Raw genomic sequence first — 16,669 nt, 5'->3', positions numbered from 1 at the left:
TGTATCCAAGCGGATGTCCAACATGTAAACCAGCTCCACTGCAACAACAAAAAAACACAAATCATAATCTAAATTTCATTGTAATTCTCAATATGAATAGAAAAATTGAATAATCGAAGTAACCACAATTCAGAACCTAGGGTAAGGGAACATATCAAGAATGTAATATTTAGGTTTTGACATATCGATATCATCATCGGAGGTTCTGAAAGTGTGGTGTTGCTCCCAAAACCACAACCACTTGGGTTCAATTTCATGGAAAAGATATGTTCTAGGAAGAGAGGTTAAGAAAGAACAACAAATCTAACCCATTTCTACATATCTCAACGAACGACCGGACCGTTCAACATCAACAATGTGAACCATCAGTTCTAAAAAACGCAAGCAACATCATAATCAGTCCTCAAAAATGCAAGCAACGTCATCATCAGTTCCCAAATCGTGAATCATCACTGCCGCCACCGTTAGCGAATCGGAAGGAGAGAAGATGAAGAAGAGGTTGAGATCGCCAGAGAAGATGAAGAGAGTCGCCGCCGCTCTTGAGCTTGAGAGAAGGAGAACGGAAAGGATGAGTCGTTGTGATTTGATCGGAGAAAACGACGGTTTTTATAGCGCCGTCGCAGTTTCTATGGTTAGGGTTTTTGTTGGAGAATGAATTGTGATGCTCCCAATATTTATAGACTATAAAAGTACACTGGAAAGCTTCCCAATTGATGTCAGATGTAGTGAGTCAATTTACCGATGCATTTGAAAACATAAAAAATTTGAAGAATCAAGAATTGGAAAAGAGAAAGCATTGATTTATGGAGGACCCGAGGATGATTGGAAGTGGAAGGGATGGATTCGGTTGTTGATATCTTTAAGAACACAGGTTTTCAAGCGTGCATATTTTCTTTTTGAGGGTGATGATTATTCGCTTCCCCAAGGTGAACCAGCACAACAATATATTCAATTTAAAAGCCCAACAATTAAGAGAAAGTAATTTAATAACAAATATTAATAATTAAAATAATTATTTTAATAAGATTGATATAAATGGAAACCTTTCCTATAATAGAAATAACAAAAATAGAATACTCTCTAAAATGATGACATTTGGCAAACTTGCCAAAGTTCTCATCTTGCTTTTTTATTATGAATGATATACATAGAAAATTTCAATGAAGATAGATAATGTTTGTTTTGGAATTTAAAAAATGACACGAAATCCTAATATGCTCTGTTGGGTTCAGTATTTTAGTGTCATCGTGCATGGACTTGAACCTATACTGAGTCTTCATGGATAAAAATTGTCCTTCCCCTCCTTCTGAATTTTCCTCACCATCGCAACCTTATATCCAATGTGATTTTTTTGTTGAATCATTAATTAATTTCATAAATATTTTCATATGACAACTTTCCAAGCCTTGTATCAAGGGGGTACATACTCCATTGAAATATCTAATTTTCATGTTAGACCCGTTCTTTAATAGGTAATCAAATCTAAAACAATTAATGATTTGAGACATATATGTAACACCAATATCTTTGAAATAAGGCGTCTCCGTGTTCATATCAGTTTTTGACACCTACACCGACATTTATTATTATATTTAATTTATTAATTTTTTTAAATTATTATCAGTTTCATCGTGTCGATGTCGGAGTCATGTTCGGGATGTCCGTGCTTGATAGTTTGAGACTAATCTTTGAAAACTCTTAGCATAATGGAAGATCACTCTCCTAAATAAAGAATTTGTTGGACTTGGTATTACTTTTCAAGCCTATTAATTTTAAAAAGACAAAAATAAATTTGTTTCTAAATAGTGAATTTCTAATAGTCACTTCCAAAAATTTACCTATAATAATTTGGTAAAAGACAAAGGCATGGCCATTGAAGTTGAGAAACAAACAATGTAGCATTTGGGTGATACAACTACTATTCAACTTCAAGGTCATTTGATCTCCTAATATCGTGTTAACTGGTCATCAAATGATGTCATCCTTTGAAGAGGTGTAACCACCTATTTTCCAAATTAAATTCATCATGATTTTGATTATAACTTCATTCCCTTTTATTTTTGTTTTTGAACTAAGATAGGTTAGTGGACTTAAAAAAATGGTTTGTGATGGAATTAAGGGGCCGAGCGCCCTAAATAAAGCTTGATCGCCCTAGGAGTTCTAAGTACAACATGTCGCCCAGAGCACATAAAGCAGGGTGGCCGCCTAAAGAACATTACAAGTCATCCAGTTGGGCTTAAGCCCAAAACCAGTAGTCGGTCTCATGTAATATACATTTTTTCTAAGGTGGTTTAAGATAAACGAACAAGGAAAGTGAATAGTGGGAGGAAAATTGTTCCTCCCATGATTGAAGAAAGACTTGGTCTTCTCCATTCTATGATTCTGGGAATGGAATAAGAAAATTGTTTCCTAACTATCTAGTTCAGGCCTAGATGATCTTTTATAAAGGTTTTGATCCTAGAATCGTGAAAGGGATCATACATTTTACCAAAAACACACAAAAAAGTCTCACACAATTTCTACATGAATAGGCTTTCCAGAACTTGCACGACCTGATCACAGACCTCGATCATGCCCTACACAAAGAGAATCATGGAACTTCTGCCTCAAACCGGCCACATCTCTCTTAAGAGCCTTTAGTGCCTCAATGCCTCTGCTTCTCGCCGAAGAGTCTTTCGGTCCTCCTCCATGCTGCGATTTACATAAGCAACAAAGTCAAAAGCTTCTTGACGCCATTTTTTCTCTGCCTTAAGGGAGGACTCCATCTCAACAACTCGAGCATTCAGAGTAGAAGAAAAATCATGGGCTTTTTCCTCCTCTTGTAAAGAGTCAGCAAGCTTGGACATCTCCTGCAAATCGTCCAACTCCTTGTGGATAGCCAAGCATCTGCGCTTATCTCTTTACATTTTCCCTTTCAAGTTTCCCTTTCGTTTGAAGGATTACTTGCAACCAAGTTGAAAAATAGCCAGAGAGAAGGCTTTTAAGAATTATGCTCGACACAAAGCTGGAAAGAGAGCCACAAATTTCTAACAAAAGACTTAGGTCCACTCAGATACTTCTTAGACATTGAAGTTTCCCAATCCTCATCAGGCATTACAATCAACCAACGCAAGTATGCTTTAGACATCCTAACTGAAACTGATATGGTTGATTATCATCCTATTTATACTCCCATGGATCCCAATGTCAAGCTTCTTCTGATTCAGGGGGATCCATTGAAAGACTCAGGAAGATATCAAGTGCTTGTGGGTATTCATCAGAAATCGTACCTGTAACGCGATCTTGAGCATTCTTGAACTTTTGCGGAATCACCAGATTCACCACGAGCTTATGCTTCTTCTGAGATAAGATAACTCCATCCACTTGTTGATTCCATAAAAGATAGTTGTTGTCTTGAAGCTTAATTGAGAGCTTCGGTTTAAGGGAGTTGGTGGATTTGATTGCAGCAGAACCAGTAGAGTGTTCTTGCGATTTGAGTACCGAATATGGATTTTCGTCGGAATTCATGGTTGAGCTTCAAGAACGAGCTTCAAGAATGATCCAGCAAGGATTGGATTGTGCGGTGACGAAGGATGAACTGAATCTAACGAGTAGGGAAGTGCGAAAGATTGAAACGTGCGAATGATACCATGTTAGAGTTGAAACTCAAGCTTCATCCTTCACTCTGTGAAGGTGAAGTGCAGAGAAAGCAAAAAGGATAAGATATAGAAAATGTAGATTCATTCATCAACGGCATAAGGAGCAGTGGCAAGGTTTATATACAATACAATACCGTTACTGTTTCTAACGGTGAACGCACAAATACAAGTAACAGAAAGTAGTTACTAACGACGTATGTGAACTATACACAAGTATATCTGAATAATATCTCTAACAAATGGGAGTGTTAAGAATCCGTTATGATCAATTAGCAGGAATTAACTTTAATATTGTGTAGATTATAATGATTGCATTACTTATTGTGAACCGTCCTTATGCATATAAATATAGATACGATGTGATCTCATTTGACACGCAATTGTTCAGTAAGTAGTTTATTTTCAATATGAATGATGATGTATCAGTTATCTTATGATGTAATATTTTAGATATCATTAAAATGTATCATGTTTGATGTGTTCATTTTACTATATTTTGAATCTCTTATTATTATGTATATTTTGGTGCATTTTGTGCAATTTTACCCAAATATAGGAACACGATTGATGAAATTTGAACGAAAACATGGAACATGTTTAGTGCATTGCATATTGCTATACTTTGGTGCAATTGTCACCATAATGGAGAACAAGTTTGATGCATTGCATATTAGTGCACTGGTGCAATTGTAACCATAATGGAGAACAAGTTTGATACATTGCATATTTTATATATTGTGGTAAAGAAAATTGGTACATTTGGTCCATATTGAATGTAAACATGTTTTGTACAGTACACTAATACAAATGATAATTTCATTTAATTATATCGATTTTTTTCAGTACAGTAGCACAGATTGTTGCAGTGAACTAAGGTTTTGTTCATTTTGATTTCATTTCAACATATGCCAATAACATTTTATTCCAACATAAAGTTATAGTACACTAACACAACAATTGACTTGAAACTACACAAGACTAACCCAACAATGAACTTGAACACGTTAATTATACCGCTAGACACTTAACTTACAGTTATAGTAAACTCAATCAAAAGCCTTACAATTACTTGAACATTATAATAATCACTGGTATCATAATCGATTCACATGAAAATGAACTGAAATACTTAGATTCAGAATAAGAGAAACATGAACTGAAATTGCACACATATGATGCTTCTTTCATTTGTCTACTTTGAAATCTCACTTTGGATTGTGATGTTCGACTAAAAATGTATTGTAAGATTTCCAAATAGAAGTTTGAGATGTCACCCTTAATCAAAGAAAATTGATGTTTAAAAGAAAAGACACTTTAAAGAGAAGATGATCCAAATGGGAATTTTTTCCAAACTATGTTGGTTCTTGCGGACAATTCCACTATGCGCGTAGTCATTAGTGAATAACTACTTTACCTCAGACAACCTAAGAATGCATCATGCCATGGAATGAAACAGTGCTCACTGAATAGTGAACACTTGCTTTTAGTCTAAACACAATCAGTATTTGATACAACTTCAAAAATAGGTTGACAGTAAAGAAAACAACAAGTATTTCATAATGCAAAAACAAAAAACGATAATCCAAATGTTTTCTTCTCCATCTCACAAAAATGGTTCCCAAATATTGTCTCCCTTCCCATATATCTAAATTCATCTCTTATCTATTTTTTTTAAAAAGTGCTTTCTCGAGGTCTGTCTCTTTTTCTCTTCTTGTCTGTCTTTTCTTTTCTTGTCTGTCTTCAACTAAAGATGGGTGCAGGAGGGACATCAATAGTGATTCCAGCTTGGATTTGACCCCACCCGATAAGACGCCAATGCTTCTCAACACGTCGACTGAGTGCAATCTTTTCACCCTTGCTAGTGCACACAGGAGATGTAAGTTGCAATTTTGCCAAGTCATTCTTCACGGCAATTACTCTGGCTCCTGTTGACATTGATCCTATGTTCAACATTAGCATTTCTGATTTGGCCAGCTTAGATACCTTTCCCTGTCTCTCGGATCCTTTTGTTCGGACACCAAGAAGCCTTCGAAGCAAGAAAAAGTTCACCTGCAAAATTCGTCGGTAAAATAAGATTTTCCATATTTTCCAAGCACAGAAAGGAAATTGAGTAACTGTAAAGGATTTGGCTATTCAAATTGACAGTAGGCAGGCATGCATAAAATGATAAACCATTAGGCATAGCCACATACCTCAAGCTCAACAAAAACCTCAGGTAGTGATCCAACTTCTCCAAGAACTTGACCTACCAACCTGTCAGCACGCGTCAAAGTAGGATCCATTGTTGTTCCAACACCAATGAGGCCTCCAGGCACAGCAAATTGAAGCTCATTTTGTTCAGCATACAATGAAACTATTCTAGAGTATATAGGTGTGCACTTAATATTTCCACTCTCGTCTTTAACAACTATCCCAGGTCGAACTTCAATGAATTGGTTGACCTTCAAAACACCCTGTAGAGAAGAAATTGTTAGATGTGTTTAAAAAAGAATGTACCAATATGTTTGATTCAAGACTCAGCTCATATTTAACAGAATCCATGGCCTCTGTCACTTGAAAATTCATCATTGACAAACTCAAATAGGTTTTAGGTAAAATCATAATACTAAGTTCATTCCTTTGTTCTGGTTTGAAATAGAATGGCCAATTTTTCTAGGTATTTAGGAAAATTACAAGAACAGAATAGTTTCCAAAAACAAATTCGAAAGCAACTTGTTTCTCATATGCTGGGTGTTCATGTTTCATAGTCCCCAATAATTTCCAAAAACAAATTACAATGCAACTTGTTTCTCATATGCTGGGTGTTCATGTTTCATAGTACTAGTCCTCAAAATAATTTCCAAAAACAAATTAGAATGCAACTTGTTTCTCATATGCTGGGTGTTCATGTTTCATAGTACTAGTCCTCGGCATTATTTTCGAGGCATTTCAAATTCTAGCATAGATTAAACATTCTGAAGATGCTTATTTTAAAATAAAAAAACTTTTAAAAATCACTCAGCATTCGAGTTAAGGCATAAATCGTTCCAAAATATAAATTTATTAGGAAAACTAACATCTGCATATGATGCAGATGAAGTCACGCCTGTGCAAATCAAACACAATACTGCAATATTCACCAAAAGACTTACCCTCAGAATGCTTCCACCAGCTACACCTCCTTTTATTTCATCAACCTCAAAACCAGGTTTGTTGACATCAAAAGACCGAATTACTATCATATTAGGTGGAGAAATAAAGTTCCTTTCAGGGATTGGGATCTTTTTCACGATATACTCACACACAACATCAATATTATACTTCAACTGGGCTGAAATAGGTACCACTGGTGCACCATCAGCAACCGTTCCCTGGTAAGCCACCAAAAACAAAGAGAGCATCATGTAAGTTAGCAAAAGGCAATTCTCTTGCATAGTAGAAATCTCTTCACAGGAAACTTACTTGTATAAACTTCTGAATTGCTTCATGCTGATTGATAGCCACATTCTCTTGAATTAGGTCAACCTTGTTTTGAAGAATTATCATGTGCTGAAGACGCATAATTTCCACAGCAGCTAGATGCTCAGAGGTTTGTGGTTGTGGACAGCTTTCATTAGCAGCTATGAGTAGCAAAGCGCCATCCATGATTGCTGCTCCATTAAGCATGGTAGCCATGAGAATATCATGACCCTACAGAAATTGTATATGTAAAAGCAAATATCATATATATGTATAAGCCTTAAGCAGTTCCGTCAAATGATGCTCTATCATGGTAATATGCAGTGTCAGTCTAGGATATCGCAACTATTCTTCAAGAGATAGTCTAAGATACTTAGACAACAAAATTAGTCCTATGAGATAACCTTAGACATAGCAGATAATATCATGGTTTTATAAAAAAAATCAAATCAAATACGTACATTTATGGAAGTAATCCTACATTAAGTTATAAATATGATGAAACTTGCCATAAAACAGCCCTAGACAAATAAAAGTTTAGAACTTTACCGGGCAATCGACAAAAGAAACATGCCTCAGTAATTTCATCCTGCAGTTTTCAAATCCTGGCACATCACACATAGGATTATCTTCTTTTCCACTTCCATAAGCCCTGTAGCAAAAAAATTATCACATCACCAATTGTTGAAATAACCTGATAATATAACAGCAAACGGAAAATAAATACCCACTTGTAGGACATAGGCCTTGGACATCTTTCATCTTCACACTTATATATTTTTGCATTTGCATAACCAAGCTTGATTGTAATGTTACGCTCCAACTCATTTTTAAAACGCACAGTCTGCACGACATTCATGGGAAACCAGGAAGATCAACAGCATTAAAATAAAAAGCTAGAGGGAAATGCACAAAGAATATAATATGGTGTTATGGCATTTGATATGCAAGTCCATTTTTTAAAACTGAAGATGCAAAAACAGAGGAACGCAATTTAATTGATCCAAAGGCAGGAGAAGATGGCCACTTTTTTTGGATTCCATATACCAATCAAATGAACCGACTGTTACAACTTATCTAGACAAAATAAAACCCAAATATTGAAAATAACAAACTTCATAAATCTGTGGTGGTAATTCAGATTTCACACACTTTATAATTCACTAGCTACTTGGATTAAATGAAACATAACATTTTGAGTTACGTCAAAGAGTAAATAATTCCTTTTTAATTGAAAAATATCACTTACATCCAAGTAGGTTATGGAGTATGGACAAAAAATAACATCACCATGTACCAAGAATACCATATATACAGTATAAACATCACCATGTACCAAGAATACCATATATACAGCATAAACATCACCATCCTCATCCCTACGCCAAAACCACAATAGAGGAGAACATTTAGACAAAGGAATACCTGAACACCCGATATTGCTTTCACAACTGTTGATTTGCCATGTGCCACATGACCTATGGTGCCTGCCAAGATTTAATTTACTATTCATCAATCATCTAACAATAACAGTCATCAATGGAAAAGAAGCTTGTACAATTTTATAATGAGAAATTTGTTCGTGTTCTAATGTGGCTGTAACAATTTCAAAAAAATAAGGGAGAAAATATTACCAATATTAATAGTAGCCTGCCGAGATATGACTTCAGGAGAAAGTGGATGCAATTTTGTCACATCCAATGTACTCAAGTCTTGTTCCATCAAACCCTTCCGTGACATTTTGGCTGCTTCAAATGGAAAATTCAATTGCGTGATGGAATGAATTTATGACCTGACACTGTTTGATTCTAAACTATCTGCATGTACAAGTGACAAGAAAAAGACATCAGAGTCCCCATTTTCCTTTTCATAAAATCAGTCTATTTATATATGGCACAGGCCTAATTCTTTTACATTTATTCTACCATGAGCAATTATCATGTATATAATTTATAATTAACGCAGAAGTGCAGTTTCAATATTTTACAAATGAAAGGGAAATTCCTATGATGCCCCAAAAAAGACATTGATTGCCGGCCATTTGGTCTGCATCTTTTTCAATGATTTTCTTAAATAAAGAAAATTTTATATATACCGCTTCAGATTTATGAAGCTTATAAGTTACAAATAGATTCCTCAGACCTCAACTTCTCTTCGACAGTGAAACCCTACAACTACAGTAACTTTGTGCAGTGCACAAATCATAGGTACTCCTGTTTCTATAGAAAATGTTTGTTGATGGAAAAGTTGGATTTATTACTCCATTTGTTCCTAATTGTAAGACCATTTTTTCTAGTTTTTCTTTGTCCCTTAATATAAGACTCTTTTCAAAACTCCACATGCATTAATGATTTTACAAAATACCCCAATTTAATTCACCAATGGGAAATGTAAATTATTTTTCTCTCCTAGGATAACAATAATTTATAGGGGTAAAAATGTAAAAGTTACACAAGTTTTTGACAAATATATTACAGCAACTACTTAATACATGTAAACTTTGTTGGAGAGTCTTATAATAAGGAGAGGAAAAACTAATTAAATAAAATTAATCTTTCAAATTTGAGGAGAATCAATGTTTCTCTCTCTTTCAAATTTTTAATTTCCAAGAAAAACTAATGTATGGAGCATCAACAAAAGGTGAGAATTTCTTGTAACATTTGATAAAATCAATGTGTTAACTAGCATCGAACAGAGAGGTAGTCCACTCAATAAATTAAAATAATCAGCAATCACTAGTTTTCATTTGATTTAAGTTTCCATGTCATTCTTAAACACAATACTAGTTGACAATTTTTCATATAACACGAGAGAGACAATGAAGAGATAGGAAGCAAAAAGAAGACTGCTTCATAAGTACACCTTTGGTGCAAGTGCAAGAAGTACGAGCTATTTTTCATATCATCCATAAGTTTCCTTCATAATATACCCATCATTTTCCACACCGAAAATATCATTGTTCTTTAATCTCCCTAACATTTGGCCCTTTAACTTAGTCCTTGCACGTGATCCCATCCCCTACTCTAAAAATAGCATCTTGTTCACATAAATGAGCATGTGAGAGCAGGTATTGGGTTGTTTTGGTAGGTAAGTAGCAGCAAAAGGGAGGGAGTGAAGGGGGAGGAAATCGGGAAGAGAATAGGAGTGAGTGGGAGGACATCAGTGATAACATTGGTATTCAGCTACACTAGTCCAGTTCTATTATATTAATTACCAATTTGATTTTACTGACAGAAAAAGATCTCATTGTATTTTAAATTTCAACCATTCCAACTCCTAATAGGTTATCGAAATTGGGATTCATTGAACCCTATCTTATAAAGTGCTACTATTATGAATTGTACACACAATAAGAAATTTGGGCAAACTACTATTGTTCCAGTACTACTGTTCTGCAATACGCTATTAAATACAAAATGTTGTAAGACACTATAGTGGCACACATAACAGAATTTTAACGATCTTCTATTTTCCGCTATCCGCAATTGACAACATTGCTAGTAACATTATTTTCCCATTCATCCATACCCGCTTCTTTGGCACAATAGACCGTAATTTTAAACAAAAATTAAGGGAGGAACTTACCCCCCCCCCCCCCCCCCCCCAAAACTAATGCTACCCAAACTCATTCCCTTCAACCCGAAACACGGCGGCTTATGGATGTCAAGTTAATTTGCAGCAGTATCTTGAGCCTGTTTGGATAAACAACTTATTTGCAGCTTATAGCACAGGTGCTTACCAAAATAAGCACTTAAGAATAAGCTTGCATAAGCTATTTTAATAACAAAGGATAAAATAAATTTAAATTGTTTGTATATACACAATTAATTTTTCTCATTAGCTATCTTGGATAGCTTATAAAAATAAGTTCAAAAAATTTTTGAAAAATGTTATAAATATAAACTGTTTTTATATAAGATCTCCCAAACAGTGCCACAAAACTTATGTCAATAGATAATAAGCTCAAATAAATCGATCCAAACAGACCCCTTATAACTACCAACTCATACATGAAGAACCATTCTAATAGAATGAAAAAATTGAAACAACAAGCAAAAATGAGCAACGCAGGTAGTGAGATAGTGACTACTGAGCAGAGACCCGGCTGGGGAGGTAGCTCAAAACAGTCAGTGTTGTTAATTGCATAGCAGAATTTGAAAAAATGTTGTTTAGTGATATGTTATTTAGCAGTAAATATTGTGAAATAGCATTGTTATGGCATTGATGCATGTGACATCATATGTGTTTATCTTCATCTATCACTTGATTCCCATAAACTTACAATTTCTGGCGTTAGTTAAGCCAAGGGAGGAAGATACTGTGTATGCTCAAATGCCCTAGGAAAAAAAAGAATTGGAACTAAATTGAGCATTCAACAATGCACATTCTTCCAAAATCGTAACAATCAACATACCCACTTGAAAAAATTAGGGCTTTTCAGCAACTAGTTCAGAAAATTAAAATCATCGATTTGAAACACACGGTATAGTGTCTTTGTAAAGCAATCAAATCAAAATAGACTCCCACTAAACCCTAATTAACTAATATAAATCCCGCAAGAGAGAAATTCCAAATCCTAACTGAAATTAGAATCTTGCGCATTTCCAAGAAAAATAAATCAACAAGCGGCAGCAATGGACAAAAGTATGAACTAAATCAGCAACTGACATTTGAATGCAGAACAGAATTTATGAACAAAATGCACATTCGTCCAAAATGAATTAGGCATCGAACAAGGCACATTCTTCCAAAATCGTAACAGTTGAAAAAATTAGGGCTTTTCAGTAACTAGTTCAGAAAAATAAAATCATCGATTTGAAACGCGTGGTATAGTGTTTTTGTGAAGTAATCAAATGAAAATAGTCTCCCGTTAAACCCTAATTAACCAATATAAATCCTAAATAAAATTCGAATCTTGCGCATGTCCAAGAAAAATATATCAACGGAAAATCAAAGAAGTGAATAAACTAATCAAGAATTCAAACAGTAAAATAGCATGAGAATTGAAAAGATAATGTTAATGAGAGAGAGAAATAGATTAAAACCTGAGAGAAGAAGAAAGGTGCGTGCGGAGGTGTAATCAGCTGGTGCCGGGAGATGGTGGTAGTGATAAGCGGAGAGTGTCGAATTATGGCTGCGGGTCGGGTAATACTAATATCCAAAGATAAAATATAAATTATTTTTTATATATAAAATAATAAATATTTTTAAAAATATAATAAAAAGTAATTTTAATAATGATTTTTTAATATTATTAAATAGTTTATAATTAGTGGTGAAAAAAATTCCTGAAAATCTCAAAATGTCCTTCAAGGCATATTTTTGAAGATACATTTATGAAATATTTTAATATTTAATTTAGAGATTTTTTCAAAAATTCATTTTCAAAATAATTCAATATTTATTAAAAAAATTAAAATCAAAATATATTAATTATATTAATTAAGATATATAATTAATTATATACCATCTTAATTCAATAGATTTGTTTAAAATTCAAATACAATATTTATATCACTATCTATAGTATAAGAATCTTTTTGAAAATTGTAGTTGTTTCTTTGAGTCCATATGGCATAGATTGTTTCAGCTGTCACTACTTTGAAGAGCCCTTTTCTCCAACCCTTGCCGCGAGTCCAAGTCTTGATCCAGTTGATATCAACATTTCTGCTAGTTAAATGCATCCAATTGCATATTCCTGTCTAGATAACAGTCGACTATTTACATTTGAAGATAATGTGATCACGAGTTTCAACATCATGACCACATAGCTCACATCTAGTATCCTGCAGCAGTCCAATCTTGTAGAGTCTTTCTTTAGTTGCCATTCGGCCATGACAGCATAACCACAGGGCTAGCTTTGCTCGAGGCCTAGCTATGTTGTGGCACATCAGATGGTGCCAATCAATAGTGGTATTCTCCTGGATCAGGCAGTGGTAGACTTGACTCATAGAAAATTTTCTTTTGCTCACCATAATATCATAATTTTGGATAACAATATTTACATCAGTTTTCCTTTTAATGATACTGCTCAAAATCCAAGTACAGTTATTATTGGCAGCTGCATTTAGAGGTTCATGCCCTTTGAGGTAATAACAGTGGGCCCACTTAACCCGCAGGTTGTCCATTTTCATGTAAATGTTCCACAAACACTTAAGTAAAGCCACTGTATTCCAGAGTTCTAGATTGAATATGTCAAGACCTCCATACTTTATAGGCTTACACACCTTCGCCCAAGCCACAAGGCTTTTCTTCTTTCCACCCCAAATAAAAGCCCTACAAATAGTATTGATATTCTGCAAAACATTTTTAGGTAAAGGGAAACAAGCCATCAAGTATTGAGCTATAGCCAGACATATACTTTTGACAAGCAGAATTCTACCAGCACAACTAAGAAGTTTTGAGGACCAATGCCTAATCCTACTGACAATTTTATCCACCATGGGCATGTAGTGATTAATAGTCAGTTTTCTACTGGATAGAGGGACACCAAGGTAGCTAATGGGAAGTTGTCCCATGTCAAATTCAGTAATAATTTGGATCCTTTGAAATAGTTATCTCATCCATACCACTACAAAACAATTTACATTTCTTGGGGTTGACAATAAGGCCAGTTGATTCAGAAAATTGAGTAAAAGCTTTAGGATAAGCTCAATAGATACATGATCTCCTCTGCTGAAAAGGAGTGCAGCATCTGCAAAGGACAGATGGGTAATGGCCAGATTCTTACACTTGTTGTGGTGATTGAAGTCTGGATTGTGCTGCATTAGGGTCATTTTTCTGTTGAGATACTCCATCATGAAGATAAAGAGTAAGGGGGATATAGGATCCCTTTGTCTTATCCCTCTCTTGGCCTGCAATTCCTCGATGAAGCTTCCATTTACATTGAACCTATAGCTGACAATGCTAACAGTTTTCAGAATCCACCTATGAACTTTTGAGGGATTCCAACCTCTCTCATAACACACTACATGGTTGTCCAGTCAACCATGTCATAGGCCTTTTGAAGGTCTAATTACATCATACATTTTGGTGTCCCTCTTTTCCTATTATAACCTTTCATAAGTTCAAAGGCTAGGAGAATATGATTATGGATGACTTGGCCAGGAATGAAAGCTGCTTGGCTCTGATGCACAATATCTTTAAGAATAGGGCTCAGCCTGTTTGTTATGATCTTAGACAATATTTTATAAAAAGTATTACAGACTGCTATAGGTCTGTAGTCTTTCATAAGTGTGAGGTTTTCAGTTTTAGGCACAAGGGTAACAATAATACTGTTGAAAGCCTTAAGCAAGTTACCTTTCTCAAAAAACTCATGGACTGCAGCAATCACATCCTGCTTAATTTTAGGCCAGTTGAACTTGAAAAATTTGGCACCATAGCCATCCATACCTGGGGCGTTAAGGTCTCCAAGCCCCTTTAAGGCCTTCAGGATTTCCTCCTCAGTAACCATTGTTGTTAGGGCTTCTCCTTGGGCATTAATAACTTGAGGACCAAACCTCATGGCTTAAATGTCAACATGCTTCAGATGGTTTTCCTTTCTTCCCATCAGATTGCCATAGAACATCATAAACTCCTTCTGAATATCATGTTGCTCAGTTATAAGAGTGTCATCCTCCTCGTGTGAATAGTTATATTATCGTTTTATTCATTGATTACAATAATTATAATTCACAATAAACTATTATTATTGTTTTTAATATGAATTTTAAAATTTAAATGATTAATTTTAATAAAGGATAATTAATTTAGAATTTAATTAAGAAAATTTGAAACTTACTTGAAATCAAAATATAAACTAATTTTTGTATTTAATAATTGCACTAAATTGATTTTGGTATTCAAAATCTTTTATCGTATCTAATATTTACAATTAATGCATCTAATATTTACAATTAATGCATTATGATTCAACCAATTTTTTTAGATATGATTTATATTTATTCTATTAATTAATAATTTATTTATTTATGTAATGTTTTTTTAAATGGTTAAATACCGTAATTTACATTAAAAAATAATAATACGATAAATTATACAATTAATTCACCTTGATTTTAATTATTTTAATAAATATTGGGTTATTTCGGAAATGCATTTCAGAAAAATTTATATACTAAATATTGAGATATTTCAGAAATGCATATCCGAAAATATCATTTTTTTGCAAAAAAAGAATGAATTTGGTGAATTCGAAGATGCATCTCCGAAAATACCTCTAAAATATAAAATATTATGCGTTCGAAAATATATCTCTAAATTTTAAGGGACAAAATTTCCGCCATAGACAACTAAAAAAGTATAGAGGTGAAAAAAGAAATTTCGTGAGAGAAATCTTAGAGTGTTTTTAATTCTAGTGAAAATTGGATTTATTACACAAACTCTAAATTATTAGGCCCGCGAGGGCCAAAGAACCATTCAAGACAAAAAATATCAAATCAGTCTGTTAAAGCCCAATACTGATATAATTAAAGTCTTTTGGAGCATATTTCAATGATTATTTTATATTTTTGTAATTTTAAAATTAACATGGAAGTTTGAGTCATTAATTTTGAGAAAATTTCAATGCATCCTTTGAATCTCTTAGCTACCAGGAGAAAATCCAAATATGTCCTCTTATTTCGTAAATATAAATTTGAAAGTACCTTTTTTTTTTTGCCAAAATTTGAATTTTTTCGTAGGTGCATTTACGGAAGTATTTTAAATTAGTGTATATTGTGAAAAATTGCAGATTAATTGAGTTCAGGGATTATTCCGTAAGTACATCTACGGAATGACTTAGCGCCAGAATATTCCGTAGATGCACCTACGAAAGTATCTTGTATACTTTGAATCAGCATGATCACTCCCACATTGTTACATTTCTTCTTCAACGCTCATATCTCCACAACCTAAAAACCCTACATCATCAATATCATTTTCACTCCAAAACTCCAACTTTTGGATGCAACAAATCAAAGGGAGTAAGAGAAGACTGAATTTCAGGTAAATATTCATCTTTGTTCATTTGTATTGCTCACATTATGCATCAATTTTCTGTCAAAAAAAGTAACGTTGCTTCCGTAGGTACATCTACAGAACGTGGTGAAGATGAACACATTCCAGAGATGCATCTACGAAACGTGTCTGTGTTATTTTTTCCATCAGTCTTGTGATTGAGTTATTTTTGTTATTGTTTTCTTTTAGTCGATGTTTCTCCGAATGTTGAAGGGGTAGCCGTAAAGGCGGTAGATCTCGGTGGTGACTTTAATAACAAGCAAGAGTTTGATGATCGTGAAAGCATGTTCACATAGATTCGTAAGAATGCAACTAACCTTGGTTTTGGTGTGGTAATAGGAAGATCAGATAATGGTACGACAAGAAGAAACACTTTTGTAACAATGTTGTACGAAAGAAGCGAGAAGTACCATACTCCTCTAAGGAAGTTTAAAAAAGATTATACATGTACTAAAAAATGTGATTGACCATTTAAAATTCGTGGTTATATGTTGGCTAGAAAGAAGTGAGAATTTAGTGTTATTTTTGGTTTGCATAACCATGATTTGTGCTCAAAGTTACAAGGTCGTCCTAGTGTATGTCGGCTCAATCTTATA

At 34.2% G+C, this 16,669-nt stretch overlaps 1 protein-coding gene across 1 annotated transcript; it reads right to left on the bottom strand.

The window, feature by feature from the left end:
* Positions 1–5,081: 5,081 nt before the first annotated feature.
* LOC131653411 (uncharacterized) lies at positions 5,082–12,240 on the bottom strand. The gene is made up of 9 exons (XM_058923543.1): positions 12,122–12,240; positions 8,711–8,893; positions 8,502–8,563; positions 7,808–7,920; positions 7,626–7,728; positions 7,080–7,307; positions 6,770–6,988; positions 5,831–6,091; positions 5,082–5,687 (listed from the first exon to the last, which is right to left on the bottom strand). Exons 2-9 carry the CDS (start codon positions 8,814–8,816, stop codon positions 5,379–5,381), a joined length of 1,401 nt encoding a protein of 466 aa, XP_058779526.1. The 5' UTR covers positions 8,817–8,893; positions 12,122–12,240; the 3' UTR covers positions 5,082–5,378.
* Between the last annotated feature and the right edge of the window lie 4,429 nt (positions 12,241–16,669).

This window comes from Vicia villosa, linkage group LG2, assembly GCF_029867415.1.
Source record: "Vicia villosa cultivar HV-30 ecotype Madison, WI linkage group LG2, Vvil1.0, whole genome shotgun sequence".
NCBI lineage: Eukaryota > Viridiplantae > Streptophyta > Magnoliopsida > Fabales > Fabaceae > Vicia > Vicia villosa.
Note: the sequence above shows the minus strand (reverse complement) of the source record. Positions and strands in the feature narration are given on the sequence as shown.